The following is a 23150-nucleotide window of genomic DNA, read 5'->3' as shown; positions in this document are numbered from 1 at the left end:
CTACAGCATGGAGAAGGGATAGCAGATACAACAGTTACTTATTTGATTTTTTAGGGGAGGGAAAGGAGGTTAGGGACCAGGCCACACCCAGTTATGCTCTGACCATTACCAGGTCCCTCCTGGCAATGGTCAGAAGACCAATGAGGTATCAGGGATTGAACCCAGTTGGCCACATGCAAGGCATGTGTCCTAATTATCTCTCTGGCCCCAGATACATTCATTTAACCAGTGTTGTGAGAGGTTTGTGGCCAGTAGGAAGAAACAGCAGAAAAGGTCACCCGGCAAGCTGCCCAGTCCATCCCTCTGGGGTACCTGGAGGCCGGGGTACAGCAGACCACTCAGCAGAGGGTGCTCCACCTGCTTCACCACTTCAGCTCCAGCTTTCTTGGCATCGTGTTGCGTGACCACAGAGGAGAGTCTATACACATCTAGCGTGTATTCTCTGGAGAGGAAACAAGGCGAGTGGCAATAAGGCTGGGTGCAGGTGAGGAGATGGCTCGGGCTGAGTACATGCACTTTGCATTCAGGAGACCTGAGTTCAATCCCTGACACCCCATGGTCTCCTAGTACTACTGGGAATGAACTTCACACACAGACCCAGGAGTAGCCCTTGAGCTGCCTTGTGTGGCCACAACCCAGAACCAAAGAAGACAACCTCCTAAAACACAAAACAAGCCCCTCAAACCAACAACTTCCTCCACCCCCCCAGGTCTCCCCCAAAACTCGGTCTAGGCCTCAGTTTAATCCCAAAGTATATTGGGTTCACTTTCCTAGTATTTGGTTTATTTTGCCTTTGGGGACATGCTTGGTGGTGCTCAGGGCTCACTCCCGACTCTGCACTGAAGGGGGAGCCTCTCTCCTGGCAGTGCTCAGAGGACCATACGTGGTGCTGGGGATTGAACCAGGTTGATCATGGGCAAGGCAAGTGCCTTACCTGCTGTACTATTGCTCCAGCCCCAGTATTTTTTTTTTTTTTTGGCGTCACTGGGGATGAAACCAGGGTCTGACATAAGCAGGTAAAGTGCTCTTGTTACTGAGCTATACCCCCAATTTATCTGAATCTATTTCCTTATCTGTGAAATAAATAGGGCAAAATCAGTGGTACGCTAAAAATGTTGTTGAGGGTACCGGGGAGATGGATTAAAGGGCTAGAGTGAGTGTTTAGCATAAGGGAGATCGTTAACCCTGAGCTTGACCCCTAACACTTCATGGTGCCCCAAGACAGGAGAAGCCCCCAAGCACACCAGGTATAGCTCGAAAACCACAACAAAAGTTGTTCTGAGGATTTAAACATAAAAGTGACTGGCACAATGATACATGGCTTTTTTGAGGAGAGGGGGTGGAGGGGATCAGCTATATCCAATGGTGCTCAGGGCTTACTCCTAGCTCTGTGCTCAAGGATCATGCCTGGTGGTACTCAGGACATCATATGTGTTGCTGGGGATTGAACCTGAGCCAGCCGCATGCAAGGCAAAGACCCTACCCGCTGTACTGACTCTGCCCAATATATGGCCTACCTGGGAGTTGTATCTTTCTCTGGTCTCACATTCAGCAGTGCTCTGAGGCTATTTTCAGCTCTGTATTTAGTAGTGACCCTTGGTGGTGCTCAGGAGGTCAATATGTAACACCAGAAGTTGAAGAAGGGGTCTGCTGCATAAGAAGCAAGTGCCTTACCTCCTGTATTATCTTTCTAGCCCTCAAAGACTTACAAAAAATTAAAAAATGCAGAAACTATGAAGCATCATGGGGGAATTACTTACAAAATAAGAAGTTTTAAAAAAAAATTAGGGCGCATATGCTGCTTGAGCCCATGTGCTGCTTGTGCCGACGTGGCCGAGCACATGCGGTGTGTGAGCACGTGTTGCCCGCATCTCTCCTCTTAAGATGTGTACTTTCATGCTTTCGTGTCCAATGCTAGGATGTGTGTAGAGCTCTCTCCACCCACCCTTGGAGAAGCCCACGTTCTCTCTTGAGCACCTTATTCTTACTATTCTCTCTCCCACTTATCCCTTCTTCCTTCCCTTAGAAACCTATAAATAAAATCTGTTTACTTCAAAAAAAAAAAAGAAAGAAAAAAAATTAGGACAAGGCCCAGAGCTATAGGATAGCAGGCAGGGCACTTGCCTTGCACAGAGCTGACCTGAGTTCAATTGCCAGCATCCCATATGGTCCCCTGAATACCATCAGGGGTAATTCCTGAGTGCAGAGCCAGTAGTAACCCTGAGCACTGCTGGGTGTGGCCCCAAACTAAACCAATAACAACAAAAACAACAAAGAATTAGAACAGGAGTCAAGAGAGTTGGTTCAACAGACTGGAGCACATACTTTGCATGTAGGAGGCCTGGGTTCAATTCCCAGCACCTCATGGTTTCCTGAGCACCACAGGGAGTGACTCCTGAGCACCAAGCCAGGAGCAACCCAAGTAACTTCCTGTGTGTCTCCAAAACAAACAAAAAACTTAGGATATAAAATTATGGCTATACTAACTTTACAAACATGAACATTAAGTGAAGAAACTATAAATGTTTGTGGGGTGGGCCATGGGTATTGCTCAGTGGAAGAGTGTGTGCTGCCCTGGGTTTGTTCCCTGGCATCGAGAGAAAAAAAAATCACCAGATGAGAAAAGTGAAACTTTTTGGATACATTTCTCTTATTATTTGCTGAGGTTGGAAGAATACCAGGGGTAGGGGGAGGGAGTGGGGTGGATTGTACATTAGGAGACTCTGCAGTCAGGGCTTTTGTTACAGCTACATTTGTATCTCCCAGGACAGTGCTCAACATATTTTCATCCTAACATATTTGAGAGAAGGATTAAAAAGACAAAAGTTATAAACATCTTAATGGTTCTTATCAGGTAGGGCCAAAGCTTCCAATCCAATTTAAAGACTCCCCAGGTGTGTAATTAGCTAGAAGGTGGAGCGCTGCACAGAGCATATGTATGGCACACTTACTTGCTGAGCTGGTAATCAGTGCCTTTGATAAACTTCAGCTTCTCCAAGGGCACACCGATGCTCTCCAGCATTGCCTTGATCACATTCTCATAGTAGCTGGTTCGGAGTTCTAGAAGTTCCCACGGGGCTTTCATGTTATCCAGGTAGGCATGAAGGTCCGCAAACAGAATTGTTACCTGGACCAGATAATTCACCAAAACATGAATTTGTCCAAGTACTTCCACCATCTCTTTGCCCTCCCCTTTTATTTACTGACTTAGGACTTTGGGGCCACATCTGGCTCTGATCAGGGCTTACTCCTAGCTCTGTGCTCAGGAGGTCAGTCCTGGCAGTGCTCGGGGGACCATACGTGATGCCAGGGATAAAACTGGGGTCAGCTGAGTGCAAGGCTTAACCCCTGTCCTATCTCTCTGGCCCTAGTTTATATACAGTTCTTACCTCACATCCTGCTTTCAGGAAGTCTGCAATCTTGGACATAGGCACGAAGTAAGCCACATGAGGTTTGCCTGTGGTTGCTGTTCCCCAGTAAATTTTTAGTTCCCGCTCTTTCAGGATCTCCTTCAGCTTCTCTTCTCCGAGAACCTCCTGTGGTGGAAGCAGAAGAGCTGATTTATTTATTTATTTTTTTGCTTTTTGGGTCACACCCAGCGATGCTCAGGGGTTACTCCTGGCTTTGCACTTAGGAATTACTCCTGGCAGTGCTTGGGGGACCATATAGGATGCCGGGGATCGAACCCGGGTTGGCCGCGTGCAAGGCAGACGCCCTACCCGCTGTGCTATCGCTCCGGCCCCCAGAAGAGCTGATTTAATGCCAGTGCTCCCACCTGCTCATCCTTGTCCCCGTGACAAGGAAAACAAAGGTGTCTGTGACTGGGGGCCAGGCTCAGAGTTAGCAGGGAGGTCCTGTGGCACTCTCACTGCTGAGCAGGAGCCAGCCTGAGCGGGCAGTGCCCCCCACACCACTCCAGTGAAATAACGCTAGTCAGAGGAGTGGGCTACATCCTGAGTGGCAGCTTCACAGCTAAGTATACTCCCTCCCTCCTTCCTTCCATTCCCCCCCTTTTATTGTTTTGGGGCTATATCTAGTGGTGCTCAGGGGCTACTCCCTGTGCAATGCTCGGGAATCACTCCCAGAGTGCTGGAGACCAAACCCGGGATTCTCCCTCTACTTTGTAACTCTACATTTACATAGTTTTCTAACTCTACATTCTCCTTTGGTTGCCTCAGTTAGTGCTTATGAATTAATAAATCCCAGATATTCTATTCAAGCCTGCATACAGACCTATGAACATTGAACCAATTCTTGTGGGGACAAGCCCCCACAGCTTGCTGGGGCAGAGAGGTTGTAGCTATTCCCAGTGTGGTGTTCAGGGTACCATGTGGTGCCAGGGAATGAACTGGGATGCTCTTGCAGGCAAAGTATGTGCTCTGGTCCTTGAGCTAGGTCCCTAACTCAGTGCATTCAAACTCAATGTGCTTTGGGGCTGGAGCGATAGCACAGCGGGTAGGACGTTTGCCTTGCACGCAGCCGATCTGGGTTTGATTCCCAGCATCCCATATGGTCCCCTGAGCACTGCCAGGAGTAATTCCTGAGCACATGAGCCAGGGGTAACCTCTGTGCATCGCCGGGTGTGACCCAAAAACTCAGGTTTTTGTTTTTGTTTTTTTGCTTTTTGGGTCACATCCGGACCATATAGGGTGCTGCAAATGCCCTACCCACTGTGCTATCGCTACAGCCCCTCAATGTGTTTTAAAATCAAAACAAAAACAGAAAACCTCATGTTTCCAACTTTTTTTTTTTAACCTCACTCCCCAACCATCTATTTCACTATGATTGTAGCTTTGGTTCAATAAACTGTATTAACATTCACCTGGTGTTGTACTTTTTACTCAGAAACAACTCTGAGGGCCTGTTTGTCTCCACCTCTCTACCTCTGCTCTAGCCTAAGGCCCCAGGCGATCACACCAGGATTACTGTAGTAGCCTAGCAAGCCTAGGTATCTGCTCTTGCTCTCTCCAGTCCTAGGGGTGGGACACAGAGCACTGGGTGAAGACCCTGCCTTGTATGCAGCTGCCCCAGAACGACTGCGACCAGAGCACCAACTGATGGACACCCACCTGGCAACTGAGGCAAGGAAAGGGGCCTCCCTGGGGCAGAAACCAATCAGGAAGCTAGAACAAGGTGAGAACAACTAGGTCCAGAAGTTAGCCAATCAAGAAAGGCCCCTTTGTGGAGTCTGGAAAGGCAGCTCTGGGACCCTCACCAAAGGTCAAGAGTCGTCCCAAAGTATGCAGAAAAGCAGCACTGGGACCACTGACAGACACTACTCGCCTCTCCATGTCCTGGCACTCCTGAGCACTCTAAGCATCTTGGGACCATTCTGGAGTCCAACCTGATCATCCCTCTGACCCAGCCAGTGACTGAAACAACAGGAGCCAAAAGGGCCAATGTGAGCCAAGCCACCAGAAATATCTCTCATGAATGCCCCTGATTTGGACTTCGGATAACCTGGACTCTGACACTCAGTGAGTATTGCAGGCGGTTCCTGACTTAAGCGCTTATAAAGCTATTTCATCAGAACTTGAATCATATACCTTGTTTGAATCCTTGATTATATGAATCGAGTGCTAAGCTCAGTGTGGGCTGTGTGCAATAAATAGCATTTTAAGAATGGATATGTGGGGACTTCTGCTTAGGACATCTTTCTTTCATCAGGGCTTCCAGCTTCTTTCTGATCTCATCAATCAAACCTCTTCTGAATTTGGGAAGGGGGGGGATGAGAGAGGTGGGGAGGGGAGAGAGGGGTAGTCATGTTGAAACCTACACCGCACTGGATTACTTTACCTATTTAAATCTGTGTGTGTGTGATCCTGGGATTAAACTCGGTCTCATGTATGCAAGGTAACTGTTCTACTACTGAGCCAAATCCCTGGCCTGTTTAAATTTTTTAATGACTTCTTTCTGCCCTAAAATAATACTGGAAAAATCTTAATAGGGCAGCATGCCGTGGATCAAATAGATTTTAGTATTTTAATTTTTTTATTATGTTTTTTCTTTGTGTGTGTGTTTTTTTTCTTTTTGGGTCACACCTGGCGATGCTCGGGGATTACTCCTAGCTCTGGACTCAGAAATTACTCCTGGTGGTGCTCAGGGAACTATATGGGTTGCCGAAGATTGAACCCAGGTTGGTTGCATGCAAGGCAAACGCCCTACCACTGTACTATCACTCTGGCCCCCAGTTTAGTATTTTTTAAGTGAAGTGATGGCTTGAGAAGGCTATTGGGAATCATGATACACAAAAATCATTTGGTTGCTTTGAACAGACTATTAGCAGAGCTTCTTAAATTCTGTGTTCCAAGTTATCTGAAAGCTTGATCCTGAATCCACTAAGTCCCAATCTGAACATCTGGCAAATTCTTGCCACTCATGGAAAGGACCACGACTTTGCCTTTAAAATCAGAAGACATAGTATGGTGGCTAAGGCACCTGCCTTGCACATGGCCAATGATCCCCAGCACCACCTGAGGTCCCCTGAGCAGCACCAGGGACGATCCCTGAGCATAGCCAAGCATGGTCCAAACAACAAAAACTAAAATCTGAGTTAAAGTCATTAGCTTTGTATAACCTTCTTCCCCAAAGCACTATTTTAAGGAGAGTGGACTAGGAAACAAAAGATCTGGCTAAGAAGAAGCCATGTAAGAATCTCTTATTAACGGACAGAGAGATAGTCCAGTGGTAAGGACAAGCCTTGCATATGGCTGACCAGGGTTTGATCCCTGGCATCCCAAATGTTCTTCATGCCGTCTAGGAGTGATTCCTGAATTCGGAGTGAAGAATAATCCCTGAGCACCACTGGGTGTGGCTCCAAAAGAAACATCCCTGCCCCATCAAAACAAAACAAACCCAAACCTCAAGAATCTCTGGTTAAGATCAAATTGTTTTGGGGGCTGGAGCAACAGCACAGCGGGTAGGGCATTTGTCTTGCACGCGGTCGACCCAGGTTCGATTCCCAGCATCCCATATGGTCCCCTGAGCACCGCCAGGAGTAATTCCTGAGTGCATGAGCCAGGAGTAATCCTTGTGCAATGCCGGGAGTGACCCAAAAAGAAAAAAAGATCAAATTGTTTTTGTTGTTGTTTTAGGGCCACATTTGACTGTGCTTGGGCTTACTCCTGGCTCTGCACTCAGGGATCACTCCTGGCAACCATATGTGGTGTCAGGGATGGAACCCAGGTCAGCATCAAGGTAAGCAACCTACTCACTGTACTATCTCTAGCACAGTGGATAGTATACACAGGGATAGCATAGTATCTGGTTAAAATCAAATTGAAAGTGGAAATGACCCAAGTGCTCATAATAAATGGATAAACAAAATAATAAATACTACTTGGTCATAAAAAGGGAAAGAAGTTCTAGTAGGTAAAACTACATGGATGAACCTTGGAAATGTTATGCTAAGTCAAAGTCACAAAATGACTGTTAAAAATGTCACATATTATATGTGGGTTTCATCTTCCATTTATGTTTTGTTTTGGTTTTTGGGCCACACCAAGCAATGTTCAGTGGTTATTCTTGGCTTTGCACTCAGGAATTACTCCTGTCGGAATCTGTGACTGTATTCCTGGTTTTGTGCTCAGGGAGAAATCTGGCAGTTCTAGAACTATAGGCAGCAACAGGGGCTGAACCCAGTTCAGCCTCAATTGAAGGCAAGTACCTTACCTCCTAGACTGTACTTTTTGGGGTAAAGGGGGCACAATCAGCGGTGCTCTGGGCTTACTACCTGGCTCTGAGCTCAAAGATGATTCCCAATGGGCTCAGAGGGCCATATGGAATGCCAGGGATTCTACCTGAATTAGCTACATTCAAGGCAAGCACCTTACCTGAGGTATTATCTCTCTGGCTCTCTGAACTACACATTTTAGAAGGATGAATTTTTATGGTGACCCAACCAACCTATCCTGCTCTTCAGCTGCTCACCCAATTTAAAATGCCGCCTTGCAAGACGCTCATAATCTGCCCCTGCCTCCTCTTCCTGAAACAAGTCAATCAAACACATAGCACCTTTGATGGTGGTAAATTCTATGAAGAAACAACAATAATAAGGATCTAGGAGGGCAGAGAGGCAGTGGGAACTGTTACGTAAATAAAATGATCAGGACCCCCAATGATGCCACAAGGGAACGGCCAATATGTACTAAGCACTTGATCTGCACTCTATTCCTGCCAGATTAGCCTCCTCGGAATCCCATACTTGCTCTGCTCTGGGTCTTTTGGCTTTGGGGCCAGACCTGGCGATGCTCAGGGGACCAGAGGAATGCCTGTGATCGAACCCCGGCTGGCGCGTGCGAGGCAGGCGCCCGACCTGCTGTACTGATCTTTCTGGGCCCTGTTCTGGGTCCTGAGGCGGGTTCTTTTAACTAAACTGCCTTCCCTCCCCCAACAACCGCCAAACCTTCCCCTGATTCGCTTTTTGGCAGATCCAGCCCATGGCTGGGGGACATTCGGAGTAGAGAGGTGTCAGCGTTCAACAAGGCACACTTTAGAGGTCACTGGCCCAGCCCTGTCCCCGAATTCCTTCCCAAAGCTCCACCGATAGCCCCTTCCGGGACTAGCTCCCACGGTGATTCGCGGACTGGGGGGTCATGTTTAAAAGATCCCTCCAGACAAGCCGCGAGAGTGCTGGACCCCACTGAGTCCCCAGCGCCCGGCGCATAAAGGAGTGGGTGGGGACCTCGCATCCAAAGCCTGGCGCGCCGCGAAGTGAACGGGTGCGAGGAGCCAGGGCGGCCCACTGCGGCCTCCGAAGCACCCAGATCACCGCTGCCCCGGCTCGTGAGGGCTGCGCCCCTCAGACCTGTCCCTGCACTGAATCCCGGGCATCTGGACTCGGGGCCACCCTGCCGGCACCCCGACGGCACGTTTCCACCTCCGAGGCCACCCAAGGCCCGACCTGTAGGTTCCGCGTGATAAGATGCAGCTTCTCCTCAGGACTCGGGGCGTCCCCCATAGCTCCGTCGTCACTGTCTCTCGCGCTCAGCTCGGGCCCCCGCGCCCCCTCCTCAGTCGCCGCCGCCGCCAGCCGGGAACTGTCACGCGGGTCCGCGAGAGTTGCGTCAGCTGGGCTCGTCGCTCGGCTAGCTCTGCCTGGGCCTGTCTCTGGCCTGGTAGTGGCGGGGAAACAGTGAGGAGCAGCGGAGGACCGAGCGGGTCGATGAGGCGGGGCAGGGGCGGGGGCAAGGGGCGGGGTGGGCGGGGCGAGGGGCGGGGCCGCGGCGCCGGCGCGGGGCACAGCCCTCCGAGAGGCGGGACGGTTTCCTGCCAATCACCGCCTGTCGGCCCGCCCCCCAGTGCTGGCCCGGCTCTCTCGGGGTGGGGGAGGTCGGGGAGGGGGCGATAAAATGGCGCAGGGGGCGGAGTGAGGCACAGTCGTTCGCCCAGGCTTCGGCCCGGCTTTCGGAGGTGAAAAGCGGGAGAGACGAGGGGTTCAGCGTTGCAGGGCGGGGAGGCGGGTGGGGGCGCCTGTTGCTTCTCCAGGGGCCCGCGCACGCCGTCTGCCCCGTTGAGGGCTTGAGAAGCCCTCGCCCCGCGGGGAGAAGGGCTCGTTCTGGTTTCTGAGGTGATGGCGGCCGGAGAGGGGGAGTGTCCCTGCCCCCACCTCCACGTCGGCGGGCGCCAGGCGCCCCTCATCCCGACGAGGGACGCGGGTCTCCGTGGGGGCGGGGCGGGGTGTTGCAGGCGGGAGGGGGGGTGCCGCCCCCCGTCCCGGGCCCCGCCGTGGGGGCTGGGGTGTTGCCCGCGAGAAGCTCGCGGTCTCTGCGCTGCGTCTGGCGGGCGGGGAAGGGGGAGGCCGACCCCCTGGGGGAGCGGGGCCCGCGGGGGGCGGCTGTGGAGAGCCCCTCGAGGCCGCGCGGCTCCGACGGGCCCGGGAGGGCGGCTTTTTTGGTGCCTCCGCTGGGGGGAGGGGCAGGAGGCCGCCCACGCCGCTCCCGCCCTTGGCGAGGAGGCGGGAGTCGGGGGCGTTTTCGGAGCGGGAGGAGGGGAGCGCGCAGGCCTGCGGGGGCGGCTCTCTGGAGCGGGCCGGGGGAGGCCCGACGGTGCCCCCGGGAGCGGGGTCTCGGACCCGCTGGCGGGGGGGCGGCGCGGCGTGAGCCTCGCCCCGATCCGGCCTCCAGTTTCCTGTGCGTTTTTTGTCAGCCCCCTGCCCCCCAAGGTTGAGCAGACCTGTCTTAAATTTTATTGGGGAAGAACCAACCCACCCACCCACCCACCCACCACGCTTTTTTTTTTTTTTTTCCCAAAGAGGAAAAACCTGTTGCTGCCGCTTACTAAGGTTTGGTTTCCCGGCCCTGGGGGTGGGGTGGGGGGAGGAGGAGGCGAGGCCTGGCCCCTTGGATCAGGGGTGTTGCCCGGAGCAGAGCGATTTCCAGCCCTCGGGGCCTTTTCTTTCCGACCGGGTTTCCTGGAACCGCGAGGGGAGTTGCACGTTTCTCAGCGACGTTGTCAGTGTCCTCTTGCTGCGCTCAGACGTGATGCCCGTCTCAGGGAGCGGGAAAACACGCCCCGCGCGTGTTGTGTGTGTGGGAAGGCTGGAAGTGAGTGGCCAGCGTGGGGGAAGCCCTGTCCATCGGAAATGATCTTTGTCCTTGCGTGTGCGGAGGATGGAGGATGGGTGATGCTCTCCGGTCGCCTTGAAAGAGGGCTGTGGGCTTGTCGCTGGTGTTGCAGTTTCAGTGGCCTGAATAAAAATAAGGCTTTGTGCGCTGAGGCAATGGGTTTTCTTAGGCAGATTAAAAATAGAAAGGGAACCAGTTTCTGAGGTTGCAACTAGGAGGTTACAGAACAGCGAGGGGGCGGTGAACTGAAGTGTGAAGGAGGGGGTGGACAGGTGAGGGAGACATGGAAGGACAGAATAGGGTCACAGAAGGGATGGGGCGCTGAGGAACTAAGACTTGGAGTGGGGGGTATCTTTCTCTTAGAAATAGGGAGCCTCTGGCAGGAGAGACAGTGCAGGGGTTAAGGTGCTTGCCCTGCATGCCAACATGGTCTCCTGAGCATCACTGGGGTCGCCCTGGAGCCCCCGCTCCCAGCACCACAGAGGCTGATACCCCCCTTCAGATACTTGTCATTGAACCGACAGCCTGATTGACATCAAGGGGCTCCAGGTCCCAGAACATTCCCTGTACCCCAAGCAAATTATTATTTTTTTTTTAATTTTAAACAAGATCCTCCTGTTTTAGACGAAGGTTAAGTACACAACAAATGGCAAGAAAAACCAATGAGGTGTTAGAATGGCATTCATAGAGGTACTAACAGACTGCCTTAGAATTATTGTTATTATTTTTTGGTCTCCGTAATGGCACCCAGGGCCTCATATCAAGAAGTATGTATTCTAACATTGAACATCCTGTGTCTCAGCTCTTTAGGACTTCAGTTGTACCTATGATATCCCCCCTTGAAAATACATTAACTGTCAGTTGGGTCTGGAAAGACAATAAAGTGAGTAAGGCACTTGCTTTGCACAGGCCTAACCAGTGTTTGATCCTGGGCATCCCATTGGTCTCCCAGCACCACCAGGAGTAATTCCTGAGTGCAAAGCCAGGAGTAACCACTGACCACCACTGGGTTTGGCCCAAAACAACAACTAAAGAAAATACATTAAATATCAACATTGCTTTGTATTATTGGGTTTTAGGTTTAGAGTACTTCCATTAATGCCCCTTTGTTTGTGTCTCATAATAGTCTATTTTGAAGTCAGTGATGATTAGTCTTTTTTTTCAGATGAGTATTGTCATCTCTCTTTTGAGATTCAAACTTACTGATGTCTGGATTCTATATCAAGATATTTAAAGATGTGCATTGTGTGCAGGAGCCTGGGCTCGATCTCCGGTACCATATGGTCCCCCAGTGCTAAAAGTCACCCTTGATCACTGGTATGGTCCAAGAACACAATAACAAAATACCTCAAAGTAAAAATAAATAAATAAAAAGAAAAGAAAACTTAAAACTGACCATTAATATGCAGAATTTTCATGGTAGTTCAGATGTCCATGCAGCCTGGTCATTTTTGGTTTTTGTGGGGCCACATCCCAGAGTTGCTCAGGGCTTCTGGCTGAGATCTGAGTTCAGGGATGATTCCAGGAGGACTCAGGCATTATGGTGTCCTGGGGATCAAACCTGGGTCTGCTGCTTGCCACACCCTACCCCCTGTATTATTGTTCTGGTCCCACAACCTGGTCTTTAACTGAGAGATTATTAATTGAATGATAATAGATTAAACTAGAAGAGAGCAGAACATACTGCATAATTCACTGTAATAGGAAACAGGTGGAAATTGCCACTTCTTTACTACTTACCCTGTGCTTTCTTTGACTTAAGGGTCAGAGAAATGATGGTGGGTGAAATAGTAATTACAACTACCATTTATTTATATTTTGTATCTTAAGTATGCTAAAAACTTATGTTCGTGTCATTTAAGTTTGCAACAACTGCCTTATGAGATAGGTACTGAGATGCTCTCTTTCATTGGAGAGAACATTTGAAACTATCCAGCTTTAACATCCATTATTCTTTTTGAGTCTTGTTAACTTTTCAGTTGGGGGCCACATCTCATAGTGCTGGGGCACTACCAGTGCCACACCTGGTGTTGAAGGTGGAGGTTCATATTGCTATGTAGAGATCAAACATGCAAGTCGTATACTCCAGCGTGTTCTTTTTGGTGGAGCAATGCATGAGACATAAGGCTTATTCCTGGCCCTGTATTCAGGGACCACTCCTGGCCAGGCTGGTTGACTATGGGGTTGCCAAAGATTGAAGACAGCTGAATGTGTACAAGACAAGCACCCTACTGTGGTCTGAACCACACTCCCTCTTTTTTTTTTTAAAGAATAAAACATTAGGGGCTGGAGCTATAGTACAGCCGGGAGGGCATTTGCCTTGCAGGCAACCGACCCAGTTTCGATTCCCAGCATCCCATATGGTCCCTGACCACCACCAGGAGGATTTCCTGGGTGCACAAGCCAGGAGTAGCCCTTGTGCATCGCCGAGTGTGACCCAAAAAAGCAAAAACAAAGAAAAAAGAATGAAATATTACAGGGGCTGGAGAGGGCTCAAAAGGTTGGAATGCATGGTTTGCGTGCTGGATTTGATTCCTAACACTGCATGGTTCTTGAGTACCAACTAGATGAGGCCTAAAATACATTTTGTTTTTGTTTTGGGGCCACCCCAGCAATACTTAGGGTTTACCTACCCCTGGCTCTTCACTTAGGAATCATGCCTGGCATTCCTCAGTTGACCATATGGGCATACAGGGGATCAAACTGGGGTCAGCTGCCTGCAAAGCGAGAACCCTACTTACTGTACTAATTACTGGCCCCTAAGATACATTTTAAAAGTTAAAATTGGGCTGGAGCAATAGCACAGCGGGTAGGGCGTTTGCCTTGCACGCAGCTGACCTGGGTTCAATTCCCAGCATCCTATATGGTCCCCTGAGCACCGCCAGGAGTAACTCTTGAGTGCAAAGCCAGGAGGTAACCCCTGTGCATTGCCAGGTGTGACCCAAAAAGCAAAAAAAAAAAAATTAAAATTAATGCAGATAGAATTGAAAGTACTCATGCTTCTCCCTACCACCAGAGGCAATGTTTGGGAAATATTAGACAAATATCCTGATACTTCTTATTCCCACATGTTTTTATCATTAGGGTTTGTGTATGTTGCTGGAGATCAAACCCAGGGCCTCACAAAAGCAAGGCAAGTGCTCTTATTACTGAACCACATCCTTGTCCCTATCAGCCACTTATAATTAAATGATATATATATGTATCATGTTGTTGACTGACAAAAAGAATCTTAATGAAAGTAACATTTATTGAAGTGAGGATTTGAACCTGGGAACAATCTGACAAATTTTACACCAAGATACTCCACCATGTACAAGTTTAAAGAAGATTCTATATATTAGGGGGGAGGGAATAATCTCTTACATTAAACAGTAGAGTGATCAGAACAGTATAATAAATTTTAACATGGTTTCTGGTTTTTGTTCATAGGTTTTGGAGTATTGAATTTCCCCTGTTGTTCTGATTCAGACTATTATCTGTGCATCGAAGAAAGCAAAATACCAGGGTAGTTCAACTTTTTTCTAACTCTGCTTACAAGATTTGTGATTGGGTGGGTATTCCTGGTTTTATATTTCTTCTTGGTTTTTTGGTGCACTCAGGGCTTACTCCTGGCAGTAGTTGGTGGCCATGTGGGCTGCCAGGGATTGATGCAGGGTTTGTCATATACAAGGCAGGCATTCTACCCGCAATACTGTCTTCTCTGGCCCTGTGGATTGATTATTCTTGTAATTGCCTTTAAACTCTCTTTAGCAATAGAGGTCAAGAAACTGGTGACTATTTTCAGATAGGTGTATAGATTTCTCTGACTTCTTCACAAAACAGGGCCTGGCCTAATTCTAACCCAACTCTGAATTCTGACTACATGCAGGAGTTTTTAATTTTCTTTCAGTCTTGAGACCAGAATGAGGGATCTCAAAATGGAATTTCAGTTCTTTATATATGATACTAATTTACTTAATTGCAATGAAAAATGAGGGCTCTATATTAAAATATGCAAGAAATATCACTGTCACTCGGGGCTGGAGTGATAGCATAGCGGGTAGGGCGTTTGCCTTGCATGTAGCCGACCTGGGTTCAAATCCCAGCATCCCATATGGTCCCCTGAGCACCGCCAGGAGTGGTTCCTGGGTGCAGAGCCAGGAGTAACCCCTGTGCATCGCCAGGTGTGACCCAAAAACCAAAAAAAAAAGAAAAGAAAAGAAATATCACTGTCACTGTCATCCCGTTGCTCATCGATTTGTTTGAGCGGGCACAAGTAACGTCTCTAATTGAAAGACTTATTGTTACTGTTTTTGGCATATCTAATAACCCAGCGGTTGGGTGTTCACTTTTCACGAGGCCGACCCGAGTTCGATTCTTCCGCCCCTCTCGGAGAGCCCGGCAAGCTACCGAGAGTATCAAGCCCACGCGGCAGAGCCTGGCAAGCTACTCGTGCATATTGGATATGCAAGAAATATCAGCCAGTCATATGGATGGTCCCTATTGGTTGGTTTATTTGTTTGTTTTGAGGGCCAAACCAAGCTGTGCTCAGGGCTTACTCATAGCTCTGTGCTCAGGGATCAGTCCTGGCCATGCTTATTGAATTGGGGATCTAACTGGAGTCAGCTATGTGCAAGGAAAATATTGTAGCATCTCTCTGACCCAAGGTTTTTTTTTAATTAAAAAAATAATGCCATGAAATAGTTGGAATTTGGCCGAATATTTTATAAGGAATTCTTAATGACATGATACCTGGGATTTGCCTCAAAATAACCTGGTAGTGGAAGTTGAAGGAGGGAAAGGTTACTGTGGTTGATAATTGGGGCTGAGTGATATAGGTATATGGTATTCCATTATGTTATTTTATTTTGCGTGAAATAAATAGTATTATTTTGGAGAGAAGGTGGGGGAAGAGAGAAAGGAGAGAAAGTTTTGTGTTTAAAATTATCTAATAAAAAGTATTTTTGAAAATGGAAGGGCTGGGGTTGGAGCGATAGCACAGAGGGTAGGGCGTTTGCCTTGCATGTGGCCGACCCGGGTTCAATTCCCAGCATCCCATATGGTCCCCTGAGCACCGCCAGGGGTAATTCCTGAGTGCAGAGCCAGGAGTGAGCCCTGAGCACTGCCCAGGTATGGCCCTGAACAAATTAAAGTAAAAGTTTCTCAGTGCCTGGCATTTAGTATTTCTGTCCCATCTTATCTCCAAGGTAGTAAGTTTTTTCCCAAGTAAATTTTATTGAGGTATAATTTATGTAATCTTGTTTTAAAGTATAAATCATGGGGCTGGAGACACAGTACAGATGGTAAGGCACTTGCTTTGCGCGTAGTTGACCTGAGTTCAATCCTCCACCCCCCATATTGTCCCCCAAGTGCATTGGGAGTGACCTGAGCACAGAGCCAGGAGTAAGCCCTGAGTACCACCAAGGTGTGGCCCAAAAAATAAAGTGTAGAGCATAATGAATGAAATATAAATGATAACCACAGTAAGTATAAGTAACATTTCTCTCACATAGTGTTTTCCTTGTGATGAGAACTTACAAGATGAGAACTTACAAAACTTCAGCAATTTTCAAATATAAAATAGAGTATGTTGTTTTTGTTTTTGAGTCACACCCAGCAGTGCTCAGGAGTTGAGCATATGTAAGGCAATCACTTTAACTGCTGTACTATCTCTCCAGCCCCTAAAATGTTAACTCTAGTAACCATGCTATCTGTATATTATATAGCTTCCTAGTCTAATTATCTGAAATCTCTTTCTCTAGTATTTTACTGTTTGTATCTTTTGGGATGGTGTTAGGGATGGACTATACCTGGTGGTGCTCAGGGCTTCCTCTTTATTCTGTCCTTAGGATCACTCTTGGTGGTTTGTGAGGGACCATATGTGGTGCCAAGGATTGAACCAAGGTTGACCATGAACTTTCTCTGTTGTATCTTTCATCTCTCCACTCTTTTTTTCCTTCTTCTTTTTGTTTTTAGCCACACCTTGTAATGTTCAGTGTAGAAATTGCTTGGGGAACTGTGCTGGGTGGAGATCAAACCTAGGCTGCCTGTAGGTAATATGTTTGTGCAGCCATTTGAGCTTCTTGAGTCTTCCACCCCCATTTCATATTTTTTCATATGAATACATCTTAACTTTTAACGTTGTCTCTGTAGCAAGATTGTACTTTTTGGAGGCTCCAAAGCAATACTCAGCATTCCTTCAATGCTAGTGCCCTGCAGTGCCAAGGACCACCAAAGCTATACACAGGTTCTTTGCAGTTTCTAGGGCTCCTCTTAAGAGATGCTTCATGGAGTCACATAGTGCCGGTGATAAAACTAAGCTCTGTATATGTTTTGTGTACCCCTGGCCCAAGAGTATATATTTATGTAGTGTTCTGGGGCCACACTTGGTGCTCAGGGCTTCATTCTAGCTCCGTACTCAGGGACCACTGAGTACATATGCAGTGCTTAGGATCAAATTGAAGTTGGCTGCATGAGAGGCAAGTGCCTTACCCCCTGTGCTCTCTCAGGCCCTGAGATAACATTTACTTGAAGGTGGAAATTGTATCTTTATTTCTTAGAAATCCCATAGAGATATTATCTAACAGCAGGTACCGTGTTTGCCTTGTATGCGGTCGACCAGGGTTCGATTCCTCTGTCCCTCTCAGAGAGCCCGGCAAGCTACCGAGAATATCGTGCCCGCACGGCAGAGCCTGGCAAGCTCCCCGTGTCGTATTCGATATGCCAAAAAACAGTAACAGGTCTCACAATGGAGGCGTTACTGGTGCCCACTCAAGCAAATCGATGAACAAGGGGATTACAGTGCTACAATGCCATTTACAACAGTAGTTCAGATGTTTTCTAGAGTGGCTAAAATGCATTGGATAGAATATAGGAATTAAACCAGCCTTTTATGTGACCCCTCTTTGATTCCTGGCACTTCCTAGTGCCCCAGGATGCAGAACCAGGAGTAACTTCCAATACTGCTGGGTGTGCCCCCAACCCTCCTCACCAAGTGCCTGAAGTAAGCGTAAAATTTTGGGTATGGTATGGAGGGAAGTGATGTGAGGGGAAATTTGCAATATAAAGGCTGTTAAGGAAGTTTCCATTTCCAAGTTGCCATTTCAGTGCCTGCAAGATAGTTCAAAGGACTGAGCATTTGCTTTGCATGGATGAGGCTCAGTTCAATCTTTGACATTGCAGTGCCCCCAGAACACCACCAGGAGTGACCCTGACCTCTGAGCTGGAGGTAGCCGCTGAACACTGCTGGGTGTGTACAACAAAACAAAACTGCTTAGGACTTACTCCAGGCTCTGCACTCAGAGATCACTTCTGGAGAGGTTCACGGACCACTTGGGATCGATCTGCCTATGTGGAAGGCAAACGCCCTACCCCTGTCCTATTGCTCTGGTCCCTGACTTGTTAATTTTTTTATAACTTCTCAGTTGTTGACTTGTGATAAGTAAAATAACAGTTTTCTATAACTTTTTTACCCAGAAAATAATAACATATTAGATCAATTTTTAGCAGTTTCAAAAGCTAGGTTTTAATTATATAAGTAATAAAGACTCAAGAATGTGTATGTTTTCTCTACTTTTCCTATTTTGATTTTGAGTCACACCTGCCTGCTCCTGGCTTTCTCTTGGCTTTGCACTTAGGGTTCACTCCTGGGGACTTACAGGACCCGATGGGGTACTGGAGTTTAATTTGCATTGACTGCGTACAAGGCAAGAACATTGCCTGCTGTGCTAACTTGCAAGATTCCTCATTTGGATATTTTATAACATTTGCAGGTCACACAGTATAGGCAATAAAAAGCCTTATCACGTGCCAGGTCCAGACCACAGGAATCACGGGATGCCAGGAATTGAACCTCAGTCAGCCATGTGCAAGGCAGATGGTCTACCTGCTGTATAATCGTTCCAGCTGTGTGTTTTGGATTTTGGGTTGGTGCTCAGGGCTTACTCCTGGTAGAACTAGGGAAGATCACGGAAGAGCCTGGCAAGCTCCCCGTGGCGTATTCTATATGCCAAATTCAGGTCTCATTCCCCTGACCCTGAAAAGAGCCTCCAATCATTGGGAAAAAGGAGTAAGGAGAGGCTGCTAAAATCTCAGGGCTGGGACGAATGGAGACGTTACTGGCGCCTGCTCAAGTAAATCAATGAACAACAGGATGACAGTGATACAGTGAAGTAATATGGAATATTCAAATGGAAATGTAAAGTTATAGTCACGAAAGTCTCCTAACTTTTTGATCCACCTTCAGAGTTTAACAATGAAACTTTCCGGACCTTTTCTTTAAATTTTATGTATGTTCTGAACTTGCATTTTTGTATGTTTGGCCATGTGACTTTCAGGTTCTTGGTGGAGTCTTTGACATTAGGAAGAGGGACATTACCTAGTCCCTCTTCTGCATTCCTTTCTCAATTTGTAAATGAAGAAACTAGTCCATATAATTTAGTGGCTTGCTCAAATTATCACAGCTGTGAAAGAACCAGTTAAACCTTCTTGGTCTTTGGACTCCCAAACCCCAGTGTTCATCATACTAGAGCAAATGATATTCTTAAGAAAGTACAGATTGTTGGATGGAACAAAATTAGTTCCTTAGTTGCATAATTTTCCTCTAAAGGCTTTTCTTTGATGTTCTTGAGTCAAAATCCAACTTTGTGGTATTTAAAATAAAATCAAGATCAAAATTAATAGATGGAGCACCTTAAAGCATAATACAGTTGACTTTGTAATTAGCAGAGTTGAAAGTGATGAGAAGATCCTCTAATTTTCTTTGTGCCTGCAGGAAGGTGGGAGTCAATCATTTTGACAAGTCTACTGAAAGGAACAGCTAGCAGGAGCTGAAACCTTTTTCCATTTGGTCTCGTGGCAAAGGCAGAGATCACGCCAGCAGCTCCACACAGTATGGAAAAAAAAAATCCTTGTTGTCTAGTATTAAAGTCTTAGTTTTGAATTTCAGAGTAGTAGATGTTTGTATTTTTTAATGTAAACTGGGGCTGAAAGTCCAAACATTTCACACAGTGCTTATTTATTGTGTTTATATGCAATGGCTGCTATTCCACAATAGTATGTAATATCTATTTTACTGATTTTTAAAATAATTATAATTACCCCATAGCATGAATGTGCTGGGATTTTACTGAGTAGTTCTGGTCACAAACATTTAGGTTGCCTCTTATATTTGGCTATTTTTCAATAATGGCTGCTTTGAACATTCTTGTAAAATGTATCCATATGCATTTATGCAGGTACTTCTGTAGGATCAATTTCCAGAAGTAAAATTCCTGGGTTTAATGCTATTACCAAATTATTCCTATACAGTATATTGTTCCGATTTACACTTTTTTCCCCCCTGGTATTTTGGCCATACCCGACAGTGCTTCACGGCTTATTCCTAGCTCTATGCTCAAGGATCGCTCCTGGGGCTTGGAGTCTGTATGGGGTGATAGGGATTAAACCCAGACCAGTCTCTTTTAGGGCCAGCACCCACTGGTCCTTAATCTATAGTCTTATTAATAGTTTGTGAAAATGTTATCTCATATTTGTACCAACCCAGATTATTATGTCATCTGAATTTCTACCATTTTAATAGAAAAATTGTTTTTGTAATTTCCATGATTTTGGTAAGGTTTAATATTATAAAATTATTTCGTATGTCACAGTACAAAGAAGTTGAAATCTTAGAATACCACTGTCTATAGAACAGATTGGAGTTGGCATAAAGGGATTTCCCGTTCCTTAGCAAAACTTCCTTATTTCTCCAGATATGACGTGCTCACTAGTGACCTCTGAACAGTCTTCTGGTACCTCTCTCTTGCCCAAAGACAGTGCCTCATTTACTTGGGGTTCCTTGGATGAAGATGGATTGGATGACTCATTGCTGGAGCTGTGTGATGGAGAAGAAGATGATGGCCATTTCAGTTTCACAGAGGAAGAGATTCAGGAACTCTTGAAGGATGATGACCCACCAAATGAGCATGCTAGGGCAGGAGGGTTGCTTAGAGATGACAGCAGGCACGTTGAGAAGGAAGGGAGAGGGAGTCAAATTTTACTTGATACTCCCGAAGAGAAAAATTCAGTGTGTGGCTTCGGACCCGTAGATGAGACTCCTGACCTCTTCAAACTACCTCAGCAAATAACATCAATTGGTCATGGACCAGCGTCTACTAAACCATTAAACAGACGCTTTGCACTAGAAAAGAATCTTATAAAAATTACAGTTGTTGCACCATTTGATCCAACAGTTTGTGATACTGTGCTTGATAAGGACAAGACTGATTCATCCAAAGATACTGAGAAACCCTCCTCCTTTGGAGAAGAGATGAGAGAAGATGGTCTTAGCCCAAATGAGAGCAAACTTTGCACTACGTCTGAGGGAATCAGCCCCAGTCATGCTGGCTGGGATGGGTCCTTGCTCTCTTCTTCAAACAGTAACTTTCAGCAAACTGTCTCTGATAAAAATACACTTGACAATAAGAAACCTACACCTGTATTCTCTCAGATTGTGGACCATTCAGAGACTCCTCACATGGGGGCATCTTGGAGAAATGGAGCACATAAATCAAGTTGTGAAATGAGGTGTCCAGCTGCTGGCTCATCAAACAAAGTAAGTGTATTTTTCATAAGGTGAAGAGGAAGAATAATTTTCATTTAGAATATGTATAGTAGAGCTTTTGTGTTCGATAAATTGGAATTCCAATCCTGACCCCAGGCAAGTTATTTAGCTTATTCCCTTGCATTTCTTACCTATAAATTGGAGTAGTACTTTACCATTAGTGTTGCTTAATTTAAAAAAGTGTATCTATAACTGGTTTATAATACTTAGTTACCCATTTAGTTGTGAATAATTATTTTACTGTCTTTCCTTTCTTAAGGTTATATCCCAACTTTCAGTCTTTGTTTGCCATGTTATATTAGAGTCAGGCTCAGCTCTGAGACAACAACTATGTACCTTTTGTTTGTTTGTTTTTTTTTGGCTATACCAAGCAGGCTCAGGGCTCACTCATGGCTCTGTACTCAGGGTCACTCTTTATAGTGCTTGGGAGACCATATGGAATGCCAGCAATCAAATCTCAGTCAACTACATACAAGCACCTTACCCACTGTACTATTGCTCCAGCCCTGAGCCTGATTTCTTTTCTTTTTTTCCTTTTTATTTTTTGATTTTGTTTTTGGACCACACTCAGCAATGCTCCAGGGTCACTCCTGACTCTGCACTCTAGAATCACTCCTGTTGGTGCCCAGGGGGACCATATGAGGTGCCAGAGATTGAACCCAGTTCAGTCACATACAAGGCAAAAACATCTTACCAGCTCTACCATGACTCAGACCCCTGAGCCTGATTTCTTATCTGCCAAATGAATGTAATCCTGTTAGAGTTGGTTGGTGGTTTTTTTTTTTTTTTTTTTTAATCTTTTTAAGATTGCAGTCACTGTCTCACTGCAAATACTCAGAGTAGCATTCCATTATGGCCCTGGCCCACATCCCAGCTTGGGGAGCATGGTTTCTCTTTATCGAACTCTCTCACTTCTCATATTTCCTAAATAAAACTTTACTTCTTGGGGGCGAGGAGGAGATAGTGCTTGATACAGTGTCAGGTTTGAAGATATGCCTTTATAGGCTTTGGTTCAAGAATATTTCCATAAAAAGTACTTTCAGTTGTTTTCTTATAACTAAAGATAATCTTTTCTTATGCACTGAAAAGAAGCAGAATGTTCTTGACAAGGATTCTGGAAAGCTGAAAGTCCATGAGAGAAGACTAGGCAAAGTCATTCCTGTTCTACAAACCAAAACAAGGTAAGAGTATGATAAAATAGTCTGCATACTCTTGATTCTCTTTAGTTTCTTTCTTTACCTCTGTCCCCTTAGGTAGAGGGAAAAACCTACATCCAAAGTAAGTACTTAAGGTCCTGGGACCACCAAAATCTAGCTATGGACCTTGGCAAGTCAAATAATCTCTGACTTCAGTTTCTTTTTTTTTGCTTTTCGTGTCACACCCGGCGATGCACAGGGGTTATTCCTGGTTCTGCACTCAGGAATTACTCCTGGCGGTGCTCAGGGGACCATATGGGATGCTGGGGATCGAACCCGGGTTGGCCGTGTGCAAGGCAAACACCCTGCCCGCTGTGCTATCGCTCCAGCCCCTGACTTCAGTTTCTTTGTAAATAAAATGAGGTTAATGTTTATCTGCTACCTCAAGTTTATTTCATGAAAGACATAATAGAAAAATCTGTATAAGATTTCTTTTTCTGGGTATGGGGAAACCTGATCATAGCTATGATAGAAAGTTAGAATAATTTAATAAAAATGTTAAATGAGGACAGAGAGACAGCTTAGAGGGATAGTATGTGCTTCGTTTTCAAGAGGCCCAAGGTCAATCCCTAGCACCCATATGGCATCCAACAGAGTTCCAGAGGTAGCTCCTGAGCACTGAAAATCAAAAATAAGTAAAACTAAAACTGTAGAGAAAACATCTAACTTGGATAAAACTGTCCTTTGGGGGTAATTCAAGTAGTGAGGATTTATAGCATTTCGATCTTAGTTCTTGCCAGCAGGTGGCAGTGTCTCTACATGAGCCTTTTTAATGAACAAAGTTGGTTTTTATATTGAGTCTGA

The 23150-nt window shown here is 46.4% G+C and overlaps 2 protein-coding genes across 11 annotated transcripts in view; one reads left to right on the top strand and one right to left on the bottom strand.

Moving 5' to 3' along the window:
* Positions 1-9090, bottom strand: part of YARS1 (tyrosyl-tRNA synthetase 1) — a 29877-nt gene extending 20787 nt beyond the window's left edge. Inside the window, exons 1-4 of the mRNA XM_004603578.3 lie at positions 8903-9090; positions 3390-3536; positions 2952-3127; positions 313-442 (exon numbers count right to left, since the gene is read on the bottom strand). Of these exons, the coding sequence (XP_004603635.1) occupies positions 313-442; positions 2952-3127; positions 3390-3536; positions 8903-8959 (510 nt within the window). The 5' untranslated portion in view covers positions 8960-9090. The remainder of the gene's footprint in view (positions 1-312; positions 443-2951; positions 3128-3389; positions 3537-8902) is intronic.
* Positions 9091-9338: 248 nt separating this feature from the next.
* Positions 9339-23150, top strand: part of S100PBP (S100P binding protein) — a 39865-nt gene continuing 26053 nt past the window's right edge. For 2 of the 10 annotated variants that reach the window (XM_055138806.1, XM_055138814.1), the window contains exons 1-5: positions 9339-9411; positions 13998-14118; positions 19321-19437; positions 20300-21141; positions 22240-22331. In XM_055138806.1, the coding sequence (XP_054994781.1) occupies positions 20302-21141; positions 22240-22331 (932 nt within the window). In that variant the 5' untranslated portion in view covers positions 9339-9411; positions 13998-14118; positions 19321-19437; positions 20300-20301. Of the gene's footprint in view, positions 9412-9926; positions 10283-10325; positions 11256-11710; positions 11883-13997; positions 14119-19320; positions 19438-20299; positions 21142-22239; positions 22332-23150 lie in introns of those variants that run through there. The other 8 variants (XM_055138811.1, XM_055138807.1, XM_055138808.1 and 5 more) reach the window with 8 other exon arrangements.

The sequence above is a fragment of the Sorex araneus genome, chromosome 5 (genome assembly GCF_027595985.1).
Source record: "Sorex araneus isolate mSorAra2 chromosome 5, mSorAra2.pri, whole genome shotgun sequence".
Classification (NCBI taxonomy): domain Eukaryota; kingdom Metazoa; phylum Chordata; class Mammalia; order Eulipotyphla; family Soricidae; genus Sorex; species Sorex araneus.
The sequence above is the reverse complement of the archived record's forward strand: the minus strand, read 5'-3'. Positions and strand labels throughout refer to the sequence as shown.